The sequence below is a fragment of the Podarcis cretensis genome, assembly GCF_951804945.1.
Source record: "Podarcis cretensis genome assembly, chromosome: 6".
NCBI classification, from domain to species: domain Eukaryota; kingdom Metazoa; phylum Chordata; class Lepidosauria; order Squamata; family Lacertidae; genus Podarcis; species Podarcis cretensis.
In genome coordinates, this window is record NC_137175.1 from 40,851,203 (window position 1) to 40,868,683 (window position 17,481).

Here is a 17,481-nt window from a genome sequence, read left to right on the forward strand (position 1 = left end):
GCCCAACACACCTGCAGAATTTAGCACGCCTCGCTGGGGACAGCAAGTCCAGCGTCTTGAGCACAGAACGGGAGCCGGTCCGGCAGCTCCAAAGCAGAAATGCAGATTGAGAAAGAGCCCGCCCCCCGCCCCGCCTGACCCCAAAGGCCAGTGAAGCCAGGGCACTGCAGTGCATCCGAAACCTCAGCAGCAGGTATCCAGGTGCATCCTATTTTACCTTCCAGACGCCGAGAGGGAAAAGGAGGCCGGCTCTGTGAAGATGCGGAAATGAAAACGGCCAACCGGTAGCGCCGGCTACGAGGTGCGAATTCAGTAAGTGACGCAAAGAAACGCAGAAAGAGGGAAACGGAAAAAAACTGGCAAAAGGAGGGTTATCGTACACTTGCGTATGATCACAAGGGTATTTCTCAAGGGTGGTGGTGTATTTAACGATGTGCATGAAATTACATAAGCCCTGTACATCCATATTTCTTGGGTGTTGCATCACACTCAATGCGTGCACACGTTCGCGGACTGAGTTTGAAAAGCAACCCGTCCACGGGGGGACGACAGGTAACCGCGGGCAGGAAACTTATCCAAAGGGCTGGTGGCACTTATAATGGGCCAAATGTAATGCAGCAAACGGTTCGGGACCCACGCCGCAAACGCATGTGCAAAGAGGCTCCGCGTAGCAGCGACTCCTGTTACAAAACAATGTGGGGGAAAGGGAGCGCAGAAAGCCGCCGCCGCCGCCGAGACGAGGCATCTTAAGCCTTCGGGCTCAGAGCCTCCTCTACCACGCATGCGCGTGGAAGGAATGGCGTGGGAGTCGCCTAAGCCGGATGTTTTCAAGCGATCTTTGGCTGGGAGCTCTCCCCCGAATCTGATTGGTTGCCCCGGTGCCGTGCACGTTGGTTCGATGGGAGAAAGGGACCAATAGGAAGTCTGAGGAAGGAGGCGCGAGGGCTGCCGGTAGCCGCCGCCATTTTGCTGTTGGGGGGCTCTGAAACCCGGCAGCCGCCGCCGGGACAACTCTGGAACATCAGGCGGCGAGATGTTGCGGCTGCGCTGTAAAGCCCGGAGCGGCTCCTATCCGCTGCCCGGACTCACGGCGCACTCCCGCCTGCGCGAGCTCCAGGCCGCGATCGCTACCCTCACCGGGGTCCCCGTCAAGGCCCAGCGCCTGCTGCTCGGTTTCCCCCCGCTCGGCCTCGACCTCAGCGACGAGGAGCGGCGCCTCGGGGAGCTCGGCATCCACTCTGGTAGGCCTCTTCAGATGAGAATTTTTTGGGGGGTGTCTTAGCTTCCTCCTGAGAAGCCGGGCGGTGTCCCTCGAAACTCTTCCTGGCCCTGTACGATGTGTGGTAGTGTGGCCTTCTGTTGTGTAGCTGGACGAAGGGTCAGTTCACGAGTAGCCTTGGGATATGCGTCCTCGCAAAGTGGCATTCAGAGGCATCTTACACCGGAACTGGGAACACAGGGTACCGTAGGTAGGCATCGCAACCAAGTGTTACTGGTCTTATTCTGCTCCGCGAATTTGTCTTTCCCCCTTTTTAAAAGCTTCCAAGTTGGTTGCCATCACCACACTTTTCAAAGGTAAGATCCAAGGTGGTGAGCGGATCCAATTATGTCCAACACTGATTAAAAGCAGCCTGAAATAGTAACATAGGTTGGGATTTTCGTTCAGTTTTTTGGCCAGTTAGAATGGATGTATCTATCCTTCCTCCCCAACCTGGTGCCCTCTTGGGTGTTTCAAGCAGTTCCCTCCAGCCCCAGCCAGGCAACCAATGGTAAGAGATGATGGAAACATAATCCAGTAACATCTGGAGGGCACCAGTCATTTCCTTTTCTGCCAGCTGGTAAGGAAGGGACAAGCCTGATTTCAGTTGGTGCAGCTGAATGAGTGTTTTCGCAAATGGTTTTAGAATGCAATCCTGTGTTCCTTGGAAATGTGTCCCAGAGGCTATAGGATAGAATGGATCTACCCCTTTAGTGTTGGGAAAGGAGACCTGATGTCAGAGTCTCCTTTTCTGTTTCTTCCTCCTCAGGTGTCTTGGCCCAAACAGTGTTGGAGCTCCAACATGGTGGGGCAAAAAGGGGGTGTTCTAGGAAGCTGCAAGGATCCAAAGCTATCTATGCCCCCCACAAGTCCACATACAGTGATACCTTGGGTTAAATACTTAATTCGTTCTGGAGGTCCATTCTTAACCTGAAACTGTTCTTAACCTGAAGCACCACTTTAGCTAATGGGGCCTCCTGTTGCTGCCGCGCCGCCGGAGCACGATTTCTGTTCTTGTCCAGAAGCAAAGTTCTTAACCTGAAGCACTATTTCTGGGTTAGCGGAGTCTGTAACCTGAAGCGTATGTAACCTGAGGTACCACTGTACAGGGAGGAGGAAGTTTAGACACACTTCAAAAATTGCCAAAATACGTTGCTTCCCTTTCTTTACTTTTGCTTCTGATTACAACAGGAAACGGATAGAAATGCAGGAGTGCCCTTTCTTCCCCTCTGCTGGGTTTACGTCCTATATATCTTAGAATAAAGCAGTTCAATTGTCTTCCATGTTCTCCTCTTACCTGCCCTCTTTAGTATTGGCAGCTTAAGAGGAATAGTTCCAGCAATAATATTAGGCTGTCTTCTTAACAAATTGTAGTTATCAAAAGATGAGTGGTGCAACATTTCTTTGGAGGGAAACTACACATCGCAATATATTTCTGAAGCACAGCATGTATTCAATCACATAACAGGAAATATTGAAACAATGACACAGATGTTTTGACATCCTATAATTGTCTAAAATTGGCTGGGTGTTGGTTGTTACTACCCACTAATTAAATTTCAGATTTTTGCTGTTAGTATTAGTATTGAATATTCTCAGCCTACCCTGATGCACAAGAGGATTAGTGTAGCTTCCCATCTATTTAAAATGGGGAATATGTTCTCTCTCTCTCTCTCTTTCTCTTTTTGTGTGTATAAATCTTGTTCAGGAATAGGTTGTAATTCCAAAAACACACTTAATGTGTCATAAAACTCAGTGAGCTGTAGTTCTATATGCACAATAATCCTGTTGACATCTGAAGAAAACATTCAGAAATTGTTGACTGTTAAATTTTAAAGCTATTTCTAGAAGCCCTACAATGAAATTTTGAGTTTTCTGATTTCTGCATTTAGCCACCAGGAAATCATGCTGGCAGTAAAATCTAAATCTTACCTACATATTCATGATCAGTTTTTATAATGCTTTACCTGAGTATCAGAATACTTAATATATTTTCTCATTTCAGCCTACAGAATATTATTACCCTATTACATAATGTCGGGGGGGCATATGAAAGATTAATTCATGGTCGACTGAGACTCAGTAGGGAGGGACTTGTAGTTCATGCACTTAATTGCTGCAGTAAACTATACCTTTATTTCTTTGTTCTGTTTTTCTTGACAGGTGATACACTAATAGTTGAAGAAGATGCAGCCAAGCCCAAGACTGAGTCACCCATAGTTACAAAACGGACTGTTCCTAATTCAGTCAGGGAAGCACTCCCTGTGCTTGCTCGGAAGGTTGTTCCAGCAGATAACTCATGTCTCTTTACCAGTATATACTATGTGGTAGAAGGTGGGGTTTATGACCCAGGATGTGCCCCAGAGATGAGAAATCTTATAGCTCAGATAGTAGCAAGTGATCCAGAATCCTATAGTGAGGCAGTACTAGGAAAAACTAACCAGGAATACTGTGAATGGATCAGAAGAGAAGATACATGGGGAGGTGCAATTGAGGTTTCCATTTTGTCTAAATTCTATCAATGTGAAATTTGTGTAGTGGACACTCAGACGGTTAGAATTGATCGTTTTGGGGAAGATGCTGGCTATGCCAAACGGGTTCTTTTAATTTATGATGGTATTCACTATGATCCACTTGAGCGTAAAATTCCCAACTCAGATATTCCACCCCAGACAATTTTTTCAGCATCTGATGACATTGTCCTTGCACAGGCTTTGGAGTTAGCAGATGAAGCCAGAAGAAAAAGACAGTTTACTGACGTAAACCGGTTTACATTGAGATGTATGGTGTGTCAGAAAGGATTAACAGGGCAAGTGGAAGCCAGAGAACATGCCAAGGAGACTGGGCACACCAACTTTGGAGAAGTGTGAATTTTCTGTGGGGTTAGTTATATCTACTACCTCATGGAACCACAAGAACAAGCCTCCAGGTTTTTAAATAAGCTGTATGTAATCAGATGAATCCATTATAAGCTTGAAAGACCTAAATTTAATTATGGCTGATGCGCACAGGTTTGCTGTGGTTAGTTTGAGAAGTTTACAAGCGTGTGTGTGTGTCATTTTCCAACTGGCTTGGAGTGTTCTTTTGCATGTCTAAGAGAACTAGAGACAACTATTGATACCAACTGCTCTTGAAAGAATCTGAACAGCTGATGCAGGAATTCCTCTGTGACACAACTGATTATGCACTCACTGCTGTAGCTAGCTAGGCTTGCATATAAGATTTTAGAATCACTGATGGAATAAAAATGTCAGCTTGGTTACAGAGTTTTTGATTATACAGTCTACTGAAGAGTTTAAGTTTCCATTCAAATTTGGTAAGATTACTTGTGTCTCTCAGCTTTGTTCATGCAAAATGTGTGTATTTGTTTAACTAAAGGCAGATAAGCTACACAGTTGCCTCTTCAATATAGGAATCCCAAACTTGGTTTATTTCAAATCACTGAACAAGCATACCATGTTTGCGTAAGTGAAGCTGTCATGATAAAGGGCTTCAGCTTGGAGGTTTAGTCTTCAGCTGTCTTAGATAGTGAAAAGCTACCAATAAGACCACATTTCCTTAGTACTTAATATATTGGTGCCCATTACAGTGGTGCCTCGCAAGATGAAATTAATTCGTTCCGCAAGTTTTTTCTTCTTGCGAGTTTTTCGTCTTGCGAAGCACGGTTTCCCATAGGGATGCATTGAAAATCAATCAATGCGTTCCTATGGAGACCGTCCGGGGACAGAGGGGAAGGTGCGCGCCTTCCCCTCTGTCCCCTCTTTTGAAGCAGGGGGCGGATAGCTTCCCCGCTATCCCCGGAGCTTGCGGGGCAAGCTTCGTTTTGCGAAGCAAGCCCATAGGGAGATGCGTCTTGCGAAGCGGCTAAGAAAACGAAAAACTCCTTCGTCTAGCGAGTTTTTCGTCTTCCGAGGTGTTCGTCTTGCGGGGCACCACTGTAATTACATTTTAAACTGTTGTTGCCTGCTTGGAGGCTTACGTGCATTACGTGCATGGCATGTTCTTCAAAATTACTGAAATTCCAACATTCCAAGCAATACAAATAAAAGTTTTTTAAAACAACAGATAAATCATATACTCAAGGTGCATTAGGGGGATATTTCATGCCCCCTCCCAAATTGCCACATGTTTATTTGCTTAATGTGGAACTTTTGGGGCCAAATTCCAAGTAAGTCTGCCTCTTTTCTGGTTTCTAAATATGGTAGTGCTGGATTTCGCTAACTGCTGATTGTCTCCTCTTGAAACATGTCCAAGAAAGATGAACCTCAAACATGTACCTGCTTTATGATGTGAACTGAGGGGTTAGCATGTTTATATAATCTGTCAATTGGGATTGGTGCTTCTCACCAATAGTGGTAGTTCTTGATCTATATCCAGTACCACAATTTGGTGACTTGCTAGTTATACATTTGTGGTTGCCATTATTAATATGACAGCAAGTGCTCCTGTACTGTGATCCAACTCTTATATCGCATGGTTAAGTGCCACAGTCTTCCTGCTGCTGAGGCCTTTAAGTGGGTAACGTATCACTGGTTAGTGTAAGCTATTTTATACATGGGCTCTTGGCGTTGGGTCTTGAAACTGCTTCAGTATTTGGGTTGTACCTGGTATCTAAATAACTTTGATCACTTGAATGCTTCTGTCTTCTTTAATTATGAATAATTAATAGTTTGGTTTACATGTACATTTTTTTATTTTTAGTAGAATCCAGGTCATTAATAGATTGCAGAACACCCACATTTACCCCTGGACTAATTTAATTTCAGTTTAAGTTAGAACATTTTTTTTAAGGCAAGGATCTTTTTAAAGGCATTTTTTTTAGATCCAGTAGGTACACTTGTTAGGACTAAGAATCTTATTTTCCTATAATTAAAGGCCTGCATATTTATAAAAGTCCCCCAACTCATCCATAGTTAAGTGGGAAAATAAATGGTTGGAATGTGGATAGAATCAGTAGACAAGAGTGTAGCATGAGCCTTGGAGTTGCAAGGAGCCAGTGCTAGCAGCCTACTATGGGTTTACATTATGCTGGGATCAGCCATAAATGCCAATTTCAGCACAGCATAAAGTTGTCCAACATAAACAGGTTGAGGCTTATTCCATGACAGAGTCAGTGGCATCAATCCCTCCCAGAGTCTAATATTTGATTGGTATTGGAATGAGATTGCAGCTGACATGCACTACTGACGTGTTGCGCTACGATGTTGACATGGCTGTTTGTGCTTTCAGCTGTCTGTGCTGTTGGTTTGGGGTGCTAGACCTTAACATTATGCTTTTACCTTTTGAAGGATTCTTTACATTCACTACATATGTTTTTTAGCCATTTTGCTATACTTCTACATTATTTCTGTTTGGAAACATTGAAACGTTTGTGTTCATCCAGTTATAGGTGCTCAGAATGGTTGATGAAAACAGATTTGTTCTGGCCAGGTGATGTTAAGTTCCATTTATAGCAAAGGGAAAAGTTAGAATGAAATACTTCCATTGCTTTCAACAAAGCTTGCACTACAATTCTGTGCATGGCTACTCAGCACGAAGTCTGACTGTGTCTAGTGGTGCTTTACTCCCAGAAAAATGCATAGGATTACACCCTAGCTCATAACTAACTAGCTGGTCAGGCTAGTGCAGATACTACATAGAATTGTCCTGTGATATTTTGACAGAAGCCTTAATTGGACAAGTCAAGTACAGTAGGGCTATGCTTCAGGAAGACACTTCCAATTTTTCCTTGGCTGAAGGAAGCAAAGGTGTAAATACAGTTGTACCTCAGAACTTGAACAGAATCCATTCTGGAAGTCCGTTTGACTTCCAAAACATTCGACTTCCAAAGCGCGGCTTCTGATAGGAAGCTCCTGCAGCCAATTGGAAGCCCTGTTGGACATTTGGCTTCCAAAAGAACGTTCGAAAACTGGAACACTCACTTCTGGTTTTTGATCATTCGGAAGCCGGAATGTTCGACTCCCAAGGCGTTCGGGAGCTGAGGTACAACTGTAATTCCAATTAATGTGTTTTCGCCTTTGCTTGATTGTGTCTTAAGTAGTGCATATGAAGAGTGAAGCCAATGAAACAGATGGATTTTGAATAAGTGATATTGATACTGATGTTGACTTTCAAGTCAGACTAAGAGTGCAGCACACACATACCTAGGAGTGAGTCTAATTGAACTCGTGGGTTTTACTTCTGAGTAGATATGCCTAGCATTGCACTGAGAAACTAATTTAATTTTTTAAAATAGTTCTGTTTTAAGTCTCTTCCAATAACTTTTTACAAGCCTGTGCATATAGGTCTAAAATGTGTGGAAGAATAGAGGAAATAAATATGTGACACATTTTACACAAAATACTTGAGCTGGCCTAACACCAGGCCTAAAGCCATGTACTTTGAAGAAGTTTGCATTAAAATCAGTAGGACCTCCAATTGAATGTACCGTATTTTTCGCTCTATAAGACACACCAGACCATAAGACACACCTAGTTTTTGGAGGAGGAAAACAATATTCTGAATCTCAGAAAACAATATTCTGAATCTCAGAAGCCAGAACAGCAAGAAGGATCGCTGCGCAGCGATCCCTCTTGCTGTTCTGGCTTCTGGGATAGCTGTGCAGCCTGTATTCGCTCCATAAGACGCACACACATTTCCCCTTACTTTTGGGGAGGGAAAAAGTGAGTCTTAATAGAGCAAAAAATATGGTATTTGAAATAAGATACAAAAGCTGTGATCTGAAAGTACTGATTTGAGTGAAATTCACTTGAATCCCTGTGGTCCTTTAGCTCAGAGTAAATTTATATTCCCGTATTTGTTCACTTAAGGCTCATCCACACTTCTGATTGCCCCAGGAAAACCTGCTGTTTACTGCTGAATCGAAGCAAAGATCAGTCAGGTTTTCTGTGGATTAACGTTTGCTTCAACTTAGCACTAAAGAGCGGATTTTCTGGGGGAAAGGGGGGTCGGGCAAAGGCAGAACCTCTTGAGGTGAGCCTTGACTGCCTCAGACTGTTGGTAGACTGTTACTTTGTCCTCACTTTGCCTGGTTGAGAAATTAGTAATGTTCACAACAGCGGTGTGAAGGTGACTTATTGTTTGTATGGACAAAGATTCCCTAGGTCATTAGTTTTGTATATCTTTTCCTAGTAAATGTTAATTTTGGAAGTATATTTCAAGCTACAGTTTTATGGTTTTGCTGTGGTTTTTCAGGAGGCAACGCTTGATAATGGTTAATATTGAACTAGTAGACTTTAACCCCCCTGCAGCCTATCTTTAAAAAAGTGAAAATAAGTGCAAAAGTGTTATTTTGTCTTCCTGAATTTGACCATCAGTATTATGTATGCACATTACGTTTTAATTATTTTTGATAAAATATTTTCAAATGTAGATCAGGTTGATTTTGCTGAAACCAGGAGCCGTGTACCTTCAAAGGACCATGAAAGATTGATGCATTTGAGGAGCAAAATGTTTGAAATTATACAAACCGCCTTGAAACAGACTTTTTAAACTGAAAGCCTGTTAAATCTCGCTGGCTGTTTTAATCTGAAAGCTCTCAAGCTCGGCACAAAGATGATGGTTATCTCCCATTTCTCTTTAACATCTGGTTATCAAAGTCATGCTGCCTCTGAACATGGAGGTGCCATTTGACTTTTGCCAAATAGCCATTGATAGACCAAGCCATTTAAGCTAGCAGCCCTTACCGTATGCTTTAGTAGTAAATTCCAGTGGTTGTCTGTTAAGGATTTTTGTACTGAATCAATCACAAATCACCAATGGGTGACCCTGAGTGCTATTATTATGAAATGAGTGGGGGGAAATACCCTCCCAGCTTCCCCCATGCTTTGTAATCTCATAAATCACTCATGTTTCCCTTTGCCTCTTCTAGACTAGTCCTAAACACTTAAGATTTTCCTTGTAGGGATGATACCCCCATTCCTCCAAGCACCAATCAAATAGGACATAAACCTTCCTGCAGGAAATACTGTTCTTCTGTCAGGATGTCCCATTGCCTTCAGAACTACTTTGCACAGAAAACTCAAGTATGCTGGTAAATCCGAGGCCTAGGTCACAGCCTAGAACACATTTTTAAAAATAAAAACTGTATTTATCAAATAGTCAGTGTTCCCTGTTCCTTTGTGATGTTTTTTGATTATTATTTTTTTTAAAAAAAATTACACCTGCATTGTCTTTAGAAGCTACTGTCTGCATTCCTCTTATAGATACAGAAATATCAATTAATTCATAGGACTTCCATGTCCTGTGGAAGGAGTTATGAAATATTATTCTGAAAATTATTGGTTGAAAGCATCATTACTGAACACATTCAATCTCTAGTGGAAAAGAATACATGATAGGAATTTCTCAAAATGACTATGTTGACATAGGACAATAGAAAGACAAGTCTCTTCCAGTAGCTTTCTTATTTAATGTTACAATATAATATATCCTTTTATAATAGGGAAAAATGTTTTTCCTACTGTCGTCTTCAGTCTGGAATGATGAACAGATGCATCTATTCCTAGTCTCTGTTCAGTGCCAGCTTCTATGTACTGCTACATACAACTGCCATATTAATGTTCTGAGTTCTATCATTAACCTTGAACACTTCAGTAAATGTTGAGAACTGGGTGTGGTATAAACATTGAATGTCTAAATGTTAATGAAACGCAAACCTGTAATGTTACTTGACTGGATTATATTGTTGAAGCTCTGTTCTGAGACTTACAGATCTGGCAGCTATCACCAGCACTAACTTCCATAAAGATGAAGGAACTTCACTTACTCTTAAGCATGTGGCCTTTCGCACACTCTTATATGAGATGACGGTCTCAACTAACAGCACTTTAAAAGCTTGTCAATCAAAGTTTACAAGTTTAGTGTTTTTGCCTAGGAGTTAAGTGGTGCAGAAAGTGCATTATTAATTATTTTTCTGATATACAACATTTTAAAACTCCTGGTAACTATTTCCCAATGGCACTGCATCTTGCTGTTTCATACCATTAAAGTATGTTCTGTTGAACATGTGCCCTTGAGTTTAAAGTCGTTATAGCAGCAATAAACTGTAATATTTATGCATGCATATTCAACATTGTGATCACTTGTATTTCTTTCTGCTTTTTATCTTGAATAAACATTGGTATTTGAACATGTGCATAGAGTACAAGGACTGCTGCAAACTCTACTGAAAATGTGACTCTTGCCTCTTCTACCAAAAAATACTATTATTTAAATTTGTATACCACCCTTCATCTGTAGATCTCCGGGCAGTTCACAGCATAAAAAGACAAAATAAAAACACAGAATACATAATAAAAACCAAACCAAACCAATAAATGTCAGTTTATTTCTTGTAGTGAAATTGATGAACTACAAATGTGTTTAGATTGCCAAAGTACTTAAGTCAGTTAAATGAATGTATAAAGCTGCATTTTATTGAGTTTGACTGATGAACCATCTAGCCTAATATTGTCTATTCATACTTGTAGCAGCTCTCCAGGGTGTCGAGCGGACGTTGTGCCTATCATCTACTACCTCATTCCTTCCTTCTTCAGTTAAATTAATTGAACTTGGCTCTCCTATGTGCAATACGTGTGCTCTCTATTTGAGCTTTGGCCATCAATGCATTTGATGCCATATGGCTTACTTGTACGGTAGGCATTGATGAGCAACTATGAAGAACTCCTAGAATATTATAAAACATGAGCAACTTATGGGAGGTAATGGTGCTTTATAAAAGGGATGCTTTCCCTTCATTTGAAAAACAACAGAATTGTTCAGTTTCTTTAATCTCATGCTCTGGAAATGACCATGATTTGGGTCAGAAAACAAAATACATCAATATCTTTCAAACAGTACATCTCACTTGTATGGCACATTGCATGTCTGTGAGGGAAGGAGAGCTTGTAAAAATCTATTGGAACTGATCTCTAGTGCAAAATTAGCAATACTCTGTATTGTTGCTGCAAGGAGCACAGACTCCTTCTGGGTCATAGAGTACAGTGTGAAGAAGGTGTGCCTGCAATCTTCGGCTTGCCATTCTTTCCCTCGCCCCCACATTTTATTCCCTTAAGAGTGGCTGGTGGGAGAATGAATAATGTTTTATTCTAATGTTCCTTTAGCTGGTCTTGTTGCAATTGCACATCAGAAATACAGGATCATTTTTTTTCTTCCCTGGAAGAATTACAAAATTGTAAATCTACAATATGGCAATGAATGTCCCTTTTCGAAAAACTATATTTTTAAGGTCAATCGAAACATTAATTTGGTGTGTAAAACTTGTAATCACTTGGCTAGTTATCAAGCCTTCTATCCAGGTTATTAACTGTACTGATGCTTGGTCTTTACAAATTTAATCATTACTAGACGCTTGGTTAACTGATAATGTTTACATTTTAAGCAAGATTAATTGGGATTTTACTATTCTGCTTGATTAAAGCTAGTCACAAGCTTTTGAATGCTAAGTCTTGTTTCTAGAGACCAAAAGAAATGCTTGGTGGTGCTTACCGTAACATGCAGGAGACTTCCAACAGCAGAGGGCGTCTCCATATTCATACTGTACATTATTTCTGACACCAGAAGAAAGGCAATAAAAGTCAAGTTTTCTTTGGAGTGCATTGTTCTAAAACTTGTATACTGCCATGTGGCTCACTACTAGAGCCATCAGGGTAGCTCTCAGCACTCCAAACAGAAATGACAGCTGATTGAAAACAATAAAAAAGAGCAAAGCAACTCATTGCATGAATTGATTAAAAGCAGATCGGTTGAATGCAGAACAAACAGCTCTTGGTTGTTTCCTTAAGACTAGAGGGGCTTTGGGCATAGGCCATTCTACAGCTTATGCTCACCTGTACATGGTCTTTGCTTTAGCTCAGGGGTCGGCAAGGTTTACCTCGCCTGGGCCGGTTCACTCCAGCGGTGATTCCTCTGTGGGCCGGATTGTGTGCGAGCACACATGTCCGCAATTTTCGGCATCTGGGCATGCACAGACAATTTCTGGAAGTGAGTCCCTGCACCGTGCTGGTTTAGCACAGCACGTGGGGACTCACTGAGCAGGCGGCTTGGTTCGGGGGCGGCTCGTGGGCCGGTTAAACGACCCCCCTGGGCCGCTTGTGGCCCATGGACCTTACCTCTGCTTTAGCTGGTGGCTGGATAAAATCTGTGGGAAGCTAACAGTGAATGTCTGACTGCTGCCATTCTAGTGGGATTCAGCGCTCTGCTCATTATAAACAAAGCCTTTTAATTTAAAATGTTTTTCCACAAAAGCAGTGTAACTTGTTTTCAAAGCTCTAGCTGCTCCCTGTGGGTTAATGTTTGATGCTCGTACTTCAAATGGTGTTAGTCCTATTTTCAGACTATAGCACATTTTAGCAGCCTGGGGTTGTATACCTTTGAATCATGAATAATGGAACTTTCCTCCCTCCCTCCCCCCCACACTTTTCATGTTACTAAAAATGATACATTATGAGAAGGAGTACCAATATATGTACAAAATCAGTTGTGGATTTTTGTTCAGTAACCACAATCTGCGCTTCGCTTCTTTAAATGAAGTTTGCTGCTGGAATTAAAGTTAAAACATGGATGAAATCCAGAGTAAAGGCCACAACAAAATTTACCTGCATACTGGTTTGACAAGCAGCTAAGGCAATAAATCTTAACCATTATGTATCATTGCAGGGCTGAGTCCTAAAACTGTATTCTTTTTCTTGTATGTCTGTTTATTTTCTCTGTTTCAAATCTCTAGATGCATCTGGTATTTAATAATATACAGTGGTATCTCGAGTTACCGTACAAATGCCTCAGGTTACAAACACTTCAGGTTACAAACTCTGCTAACCTGGAAGAGTTACCTCGAGTTGAGAACTTTGCCGCAGGATGAGAACGGAAATCGTGTGCCAGTGGCACAGCGGCAGCAAGAGGCCCCATTAGCGAAAGCACACCTCTGGTTAAGAACAGTTTCAGGTTAAGTACGGATCTCCGGAACAAATTAAGTTTGTAACTAGAGCTACCACTGTACTGTACATGCTAATTATATTAAGATGACTCATCCATTATGACAGGACCCTGTGAAAAGCAGACACTGGGCTACTGGTCTCTTTCCAGTGGACTATGGGAATTCTGGTTGTGGGGGTTCTTGCTAACAGTGCTGAGCAGGGGGACCTTAGTCAGATCCAGCAAGGTATTTCATATGTTGTTAAACAAGGCTCCATACCTGGAGAATCGCTTAACTCAGATAAAACTCTTAGGAGATCCTGCATATGCAGTCTTGTTTCATAAACCATCATTTGACCACAGGAATTCTAGTTAAAAGCCCTGTTCCAAGAAATAAACAACTATGACTTTTAGAAGACATCTAAAGGCAGGCCTGTTTAGGGAAGTTTGATGTTTTGTGCTTTTAATATTCTTTCGGGAGCCGCCCAGAGTGGCTGGGGAAAGCGAGCCAGATGGGCGAGGTATAAATAAATTAGTAGTAGTAGTAGTAGTAGTAGTAGTAGTAGTACATAAAGTAAATTTGTTAAGGCACTTTGTGATTGTGGCACTCGACTTACAGAATTTTCCTGAGATGACCTGCCAAATCTCTCTCGTTCAGAAACCTTTGGGCAAAACGGCATTTGTGGCATGTGATGTTTTCTGTTGCATTTTTTGATATTTTATGGCTATTGTTAGTTTTCTTGGCATTTATTTTGAAAAGAAAGGCGGAATGATAATTTTAGAGGTAACATGGAATTGTGAGTTGCATTGCTGAGAATATAAGGACCAAGTATTTTGAATCAATTACCGTAATACAAAATTAGAACACACTTTAGAAAGTGTCCTGTGCAATTGGAGTTGTGCTGCAGCATTTCAGATCAAACATACTGCTTATTTTCTGTTGTCTTGAGGAGTTCACCATAGTCTGTTTTATAGAAGGAAAGGAACCAAGTGACACACAGATATCTCCAGACTCATGGAAATACTTATTGTTAGTGTTAAGCTTAATTTCATAATCTTTTCCTTAGACACATTACGTTTTTAAAAATTCTTAACAACCAATCTGTAAGGCCTACCGCTATGAGCTCCATATTTCCAAAGGACGAGCAAGACAGCTGTAGGCAGAACTTATACAAAAAACAGCAGGCCAGTCCAATGGCCAATGCAAATCATAACGCAGTGACTCATGAGCGACAGCCTTTAGAGCATCCTGAAAGTTATCTATCTAGTCCTTTGACCTCATCAAACTGTTGATGCCAAAATTGGTACCTCTCAAATACTGAGCTTCTTCAGGACAAATATTGCCCGTTAAGTGGTGGCTTAAAGTAGTTCATTTTGCAGTGCAGTATACCCCGCTGGTCACAGCACTCTAGGGACCATCTCGTCAGGAAGTCCATTCCATACTATTGCAATGTGGGTCCTAATTCAAATGTTACCTTGCTGGACTAATGGGAAGCAAATTGCTGTTTGATTTTTATTCACTTTCACAACCTACTTCAGGGAGTGTTGTACTGGTTGAGCTGGAATAAATGTTGAGTTTTTCCTCTCCCCTTCCATCAAGTACTTTTTAGTTAATAATTAAGAAAATGGAATGCTAAGCATATGCAGAGGTGACATTTGTGTGCCAACTTAGAATAATACTTCAGTGATGTGGAAAGAAAGAGTAGACAGTGTTGGGCAGAGGAGGGGCCCCCTGTTTGTCCTAACTTCCACATGGTAACATTTATTAAAATTTGTGTTCATCTTTAAAATTAATAATACAGCCCCTCCTCTCCTCTCTCCAGCATTTGCATTTGGACCAGTTTCCATTACTTTTTCAAAAATTTGAAAACCTAACATCCAGCATGGTGTCCTTTAAAAAGGTAAGGGACCCCTGACAGTTAAGTCCAGTCGCAGACGACTCTGGGGTTGCGGCGCTCATCTCACTTTACAGGCCGAGGGAGCCGGCGTTTGTCTGCATACAGTTTTTCCGGGTCATGTGGCCAGCATGACTAAACCGCTTCTGACACAACAGGACACTGACGAGTGCCAGAGCGCATGGAAACACCATTTACAGTACCTTCCCACCGGAGCGGTATCTATTTACTTGCACTTTTTGGCGTGCTTTCGAACTGCTAGGTTGGCAGGAGCTGGGACCAACCAACGGGAGCTCACCCAGTCGCAGGGATTCGAACCACTGTCCTTCTGATTGGCAAGCCCAAGACGCTCAGTGGTTTAGACCACAGCGCCACCTGCATCCCTATGGTGGCCTTTAAAAGGTAAAGGTACCCCTGCCCGTACGGGCCAGTCTTGACAGACTCTGGGGTTGTGCGCCCATCTCACTCAAGAGGCCAGGGGCCAGCGCTGTCCGGAGACACTTCCGGGTCACGTGGCCAGCGTGACAAAGCTGCATCTGGCGAGCCAGAGCCGCACACGGAAACGCCGTTTACCTTCCCGCTGGTAAGCGGTCCCTATTTATCTACTTGCACCCGGAGGTGCTTTCGAACTGCTAGGTTGGCAGGCGCTGGGACCGAGCAGCGGGAGCGCACCCCGCCGCAGGGATTCGAACCGCCGACCTTTCGATCGGCAAGTCCTAGGCGCTGAGGCTTTAACCCACAGCGCCACCTGCGTCCACATGGTGGCCTTTAGCTGTTCCTAATTCTGAATGAAGCTGGTGTGATGTGAACAGCTAGGTGGTAAAGTGCCATGGAACTCACTAAAAAGCCCATTGTGCTGTAAAGCACTAATGTGAACGCACCCGGAATTCAACAAAGAAGAGACCATAAAGTTCAGCACTTAATAGACAGCACATTAAATTCTATGCTGAGAACAAATCTTAGAAGTTGAAGCCCCACTTGAGGAGTGAAGCTGCATAGCTGTGTAACCATGAAGATGCTTGTGAGCAGGGGTGGAGTCTGGTATTTCGAATTTCAGCATTGTGCTGTGCAAGGCCAAAATTCAGTGCCTGCTGCCCCTCGCCTTCCATTCTGCTCAATTGACCATGTTGTAGTTGCAACACCCCTGCAGTGTTGCATGCAATGCCCATGTCCAGTGCAGTAGAACCTACTGAGCTTCCCTAAATCTGTCTCTGTCATGAGAGGGTCTGAGAAACTGCTGTTACGAGAGTTATTTGCTATGTAGTTTCTTGCTTTTAGGCTTCATTTAACAAATTTGGAAGATACATTCTATACCCATAGTTGAAAATTGGTATATACAAGGGCTGCTATATGTTCTGGCTTAAAATGGCGTCCTGGATTAAAATTCTTGTAGCTTTTACTAAAAAGCTCAACAATTTCGGTGGGTTTTCTAAAAGCTCAGCAAACTTTACTTTTTGAAATACGGCATCCCTAGTGTAGACTATATTTTATACCTGTCTGTTAAATAATGAGTTATATATAATTCAATGAGACTTGGCTGCCTTTTTCCTAGAATTTTTCAAAATTAGACCTTAATCTTCTATTGGGATCTTACCAACATTTCTTTGTTCAAATATCCATTCCCCTTTGCTCTGTTTTATGTTTTAAAGTCTCTTGCCCTTTTCTGAAAAATGTGGAATTGAGAAGAGTAAATGTGGAATTGATAAGTAGCTTATCTTTTCTTTACTCTGCTATTCAAATCTTTGTTAATCTGTAAAATTAAATAAATCATAGCTGCTGGGCAATTTGTTCTCATTATTGGACTACAGTAGGCTCCCAGTATTTGTATAGTGGTCATTTGCTACATTTTAGCTGTGTTTTATCTACAATTTTTATTATGTACACCACTGAGAGAGTTCTGTGTTTAAGCAGTCCATAAATCTTTATAAACAGCCAATGGAAGGATGACAATAATTTTTGGATTGTAGATCTCTCATGCTCAGGTTGAATTCTTGTATATGCCTGGTGCTGGGGAAATGTTTGTAAAGCACAGCCCAAGCTTGATTCATGAGCAATTTGTGAAAGAACCACCCTCTTCAGCTTTTCCTGTTGCCGATTTGTAAAGCACGCCATGTTAAATCACCTAGGACAATAAATCTGATGAACTAATATATTTTAAGCCACATCCTAGAAGGAACTAATTAATAGGTAGGAACATATTAGAGTCAAAGCTATGAGTTTCTCTTTTGAAGGTGTCACTAGCAAACTATGCAGAAGAGCGACATGCCAAATGAAGGCGGTGCCTCCCAGTGAAATGTGTGAGGCAAAAGAAAGGCACTTGTGCATCTGAAAATATAGGCAGCTTATTGCCATCTCTGAAGTAGCCCAGCAGCCTTGAGAGCATGACAAAGAAAGGTTGTGTTCCATGGGATGGGA

General features: G+C 42.0%; 2 protein-coding genes and 1 long non-coding RNA gene across 11 annotated transcripts in view; 2 read left to right on the forward strand and 1 right to left on the reverse strand.

Moving 5' to 3' along the window:
• The window catches only part of PFKFB2 (6-phosphofructo-2-kinase/fructose-2,6-biphosphatase 2), a 40,988-nt gene extending 40,285 nt beyond the window's left edge, over nucleotides 1–703 (reverse strand). For 4 of the 8 annotated variants that reach the window (XM_079979426.1, XM_079979427.1, XM_079979425.1 and 1 more), the window contains exon 1: nucleotides 218–702. The gene's annotated coding sequence lies outside the window, so the exon portion shown is untranslated. The other 4 variants (XM_079979428.1, XM_079979429.1, XM_079979424.1 and 1 more) reach the window with 3 other exon arrangements.
• The window catches only part of LOC307218041, a 355,464-nt gene extending 347,200 nt beyond the window's left edge, over nucleotides 1–8,264 (forward strand). For both annotated transcript variants that reach the window (XR_013839687.1, XR_013839688.1), the window contains exon 2: nucleotides 7,926–8,264. This is a non-coding gene — a long non-coding RNA (uncharacterized lncRNA). The remainder of the gene's footprint in view (nucleotides 1–7,925) is intronic.
• Nucleotides 842–4,520, forward strand: YOD1 (YOD1 deubiquitinase). Its single transcript, XM_079979888.1, has 2 exons — nucleotides 842–1,241; nucleotides 3,422–4,520. Exons 1-2 carry the CDS (start codon nucleotides 1,034–1,036, stop codon nucleotides 4,126–4,128), a joined length of 915 nt encoding a protein of 304 aa, XP_079836014.1. The 5' UTR covers nucleotides 842–1,033; the 3' UTR covers nucleotides 4,129–4,520.
• Nucleotides 8,265–17,481: the final 9,217 nt, after the last annotated feature.

What these genes read in the sequence shown, in the direction of transcription:
- YOD1 (XM_079979888.1), top strand. Translation starts at nt 1,034, where the DNA reads ATGTTGCGGCTGCGCTGTAAAGCCCGGAGCGGCTCCTATCCGCTGCCC. An exon ending in GGAGCTCGGCATCCACTCTG is followed by an intron (nt 1,242 to 3,421) that starts GTAGGCCTCTTC and finishes TTTTCTTGACAG; the next exon opens with GTGATACACTAATAGTTGAA.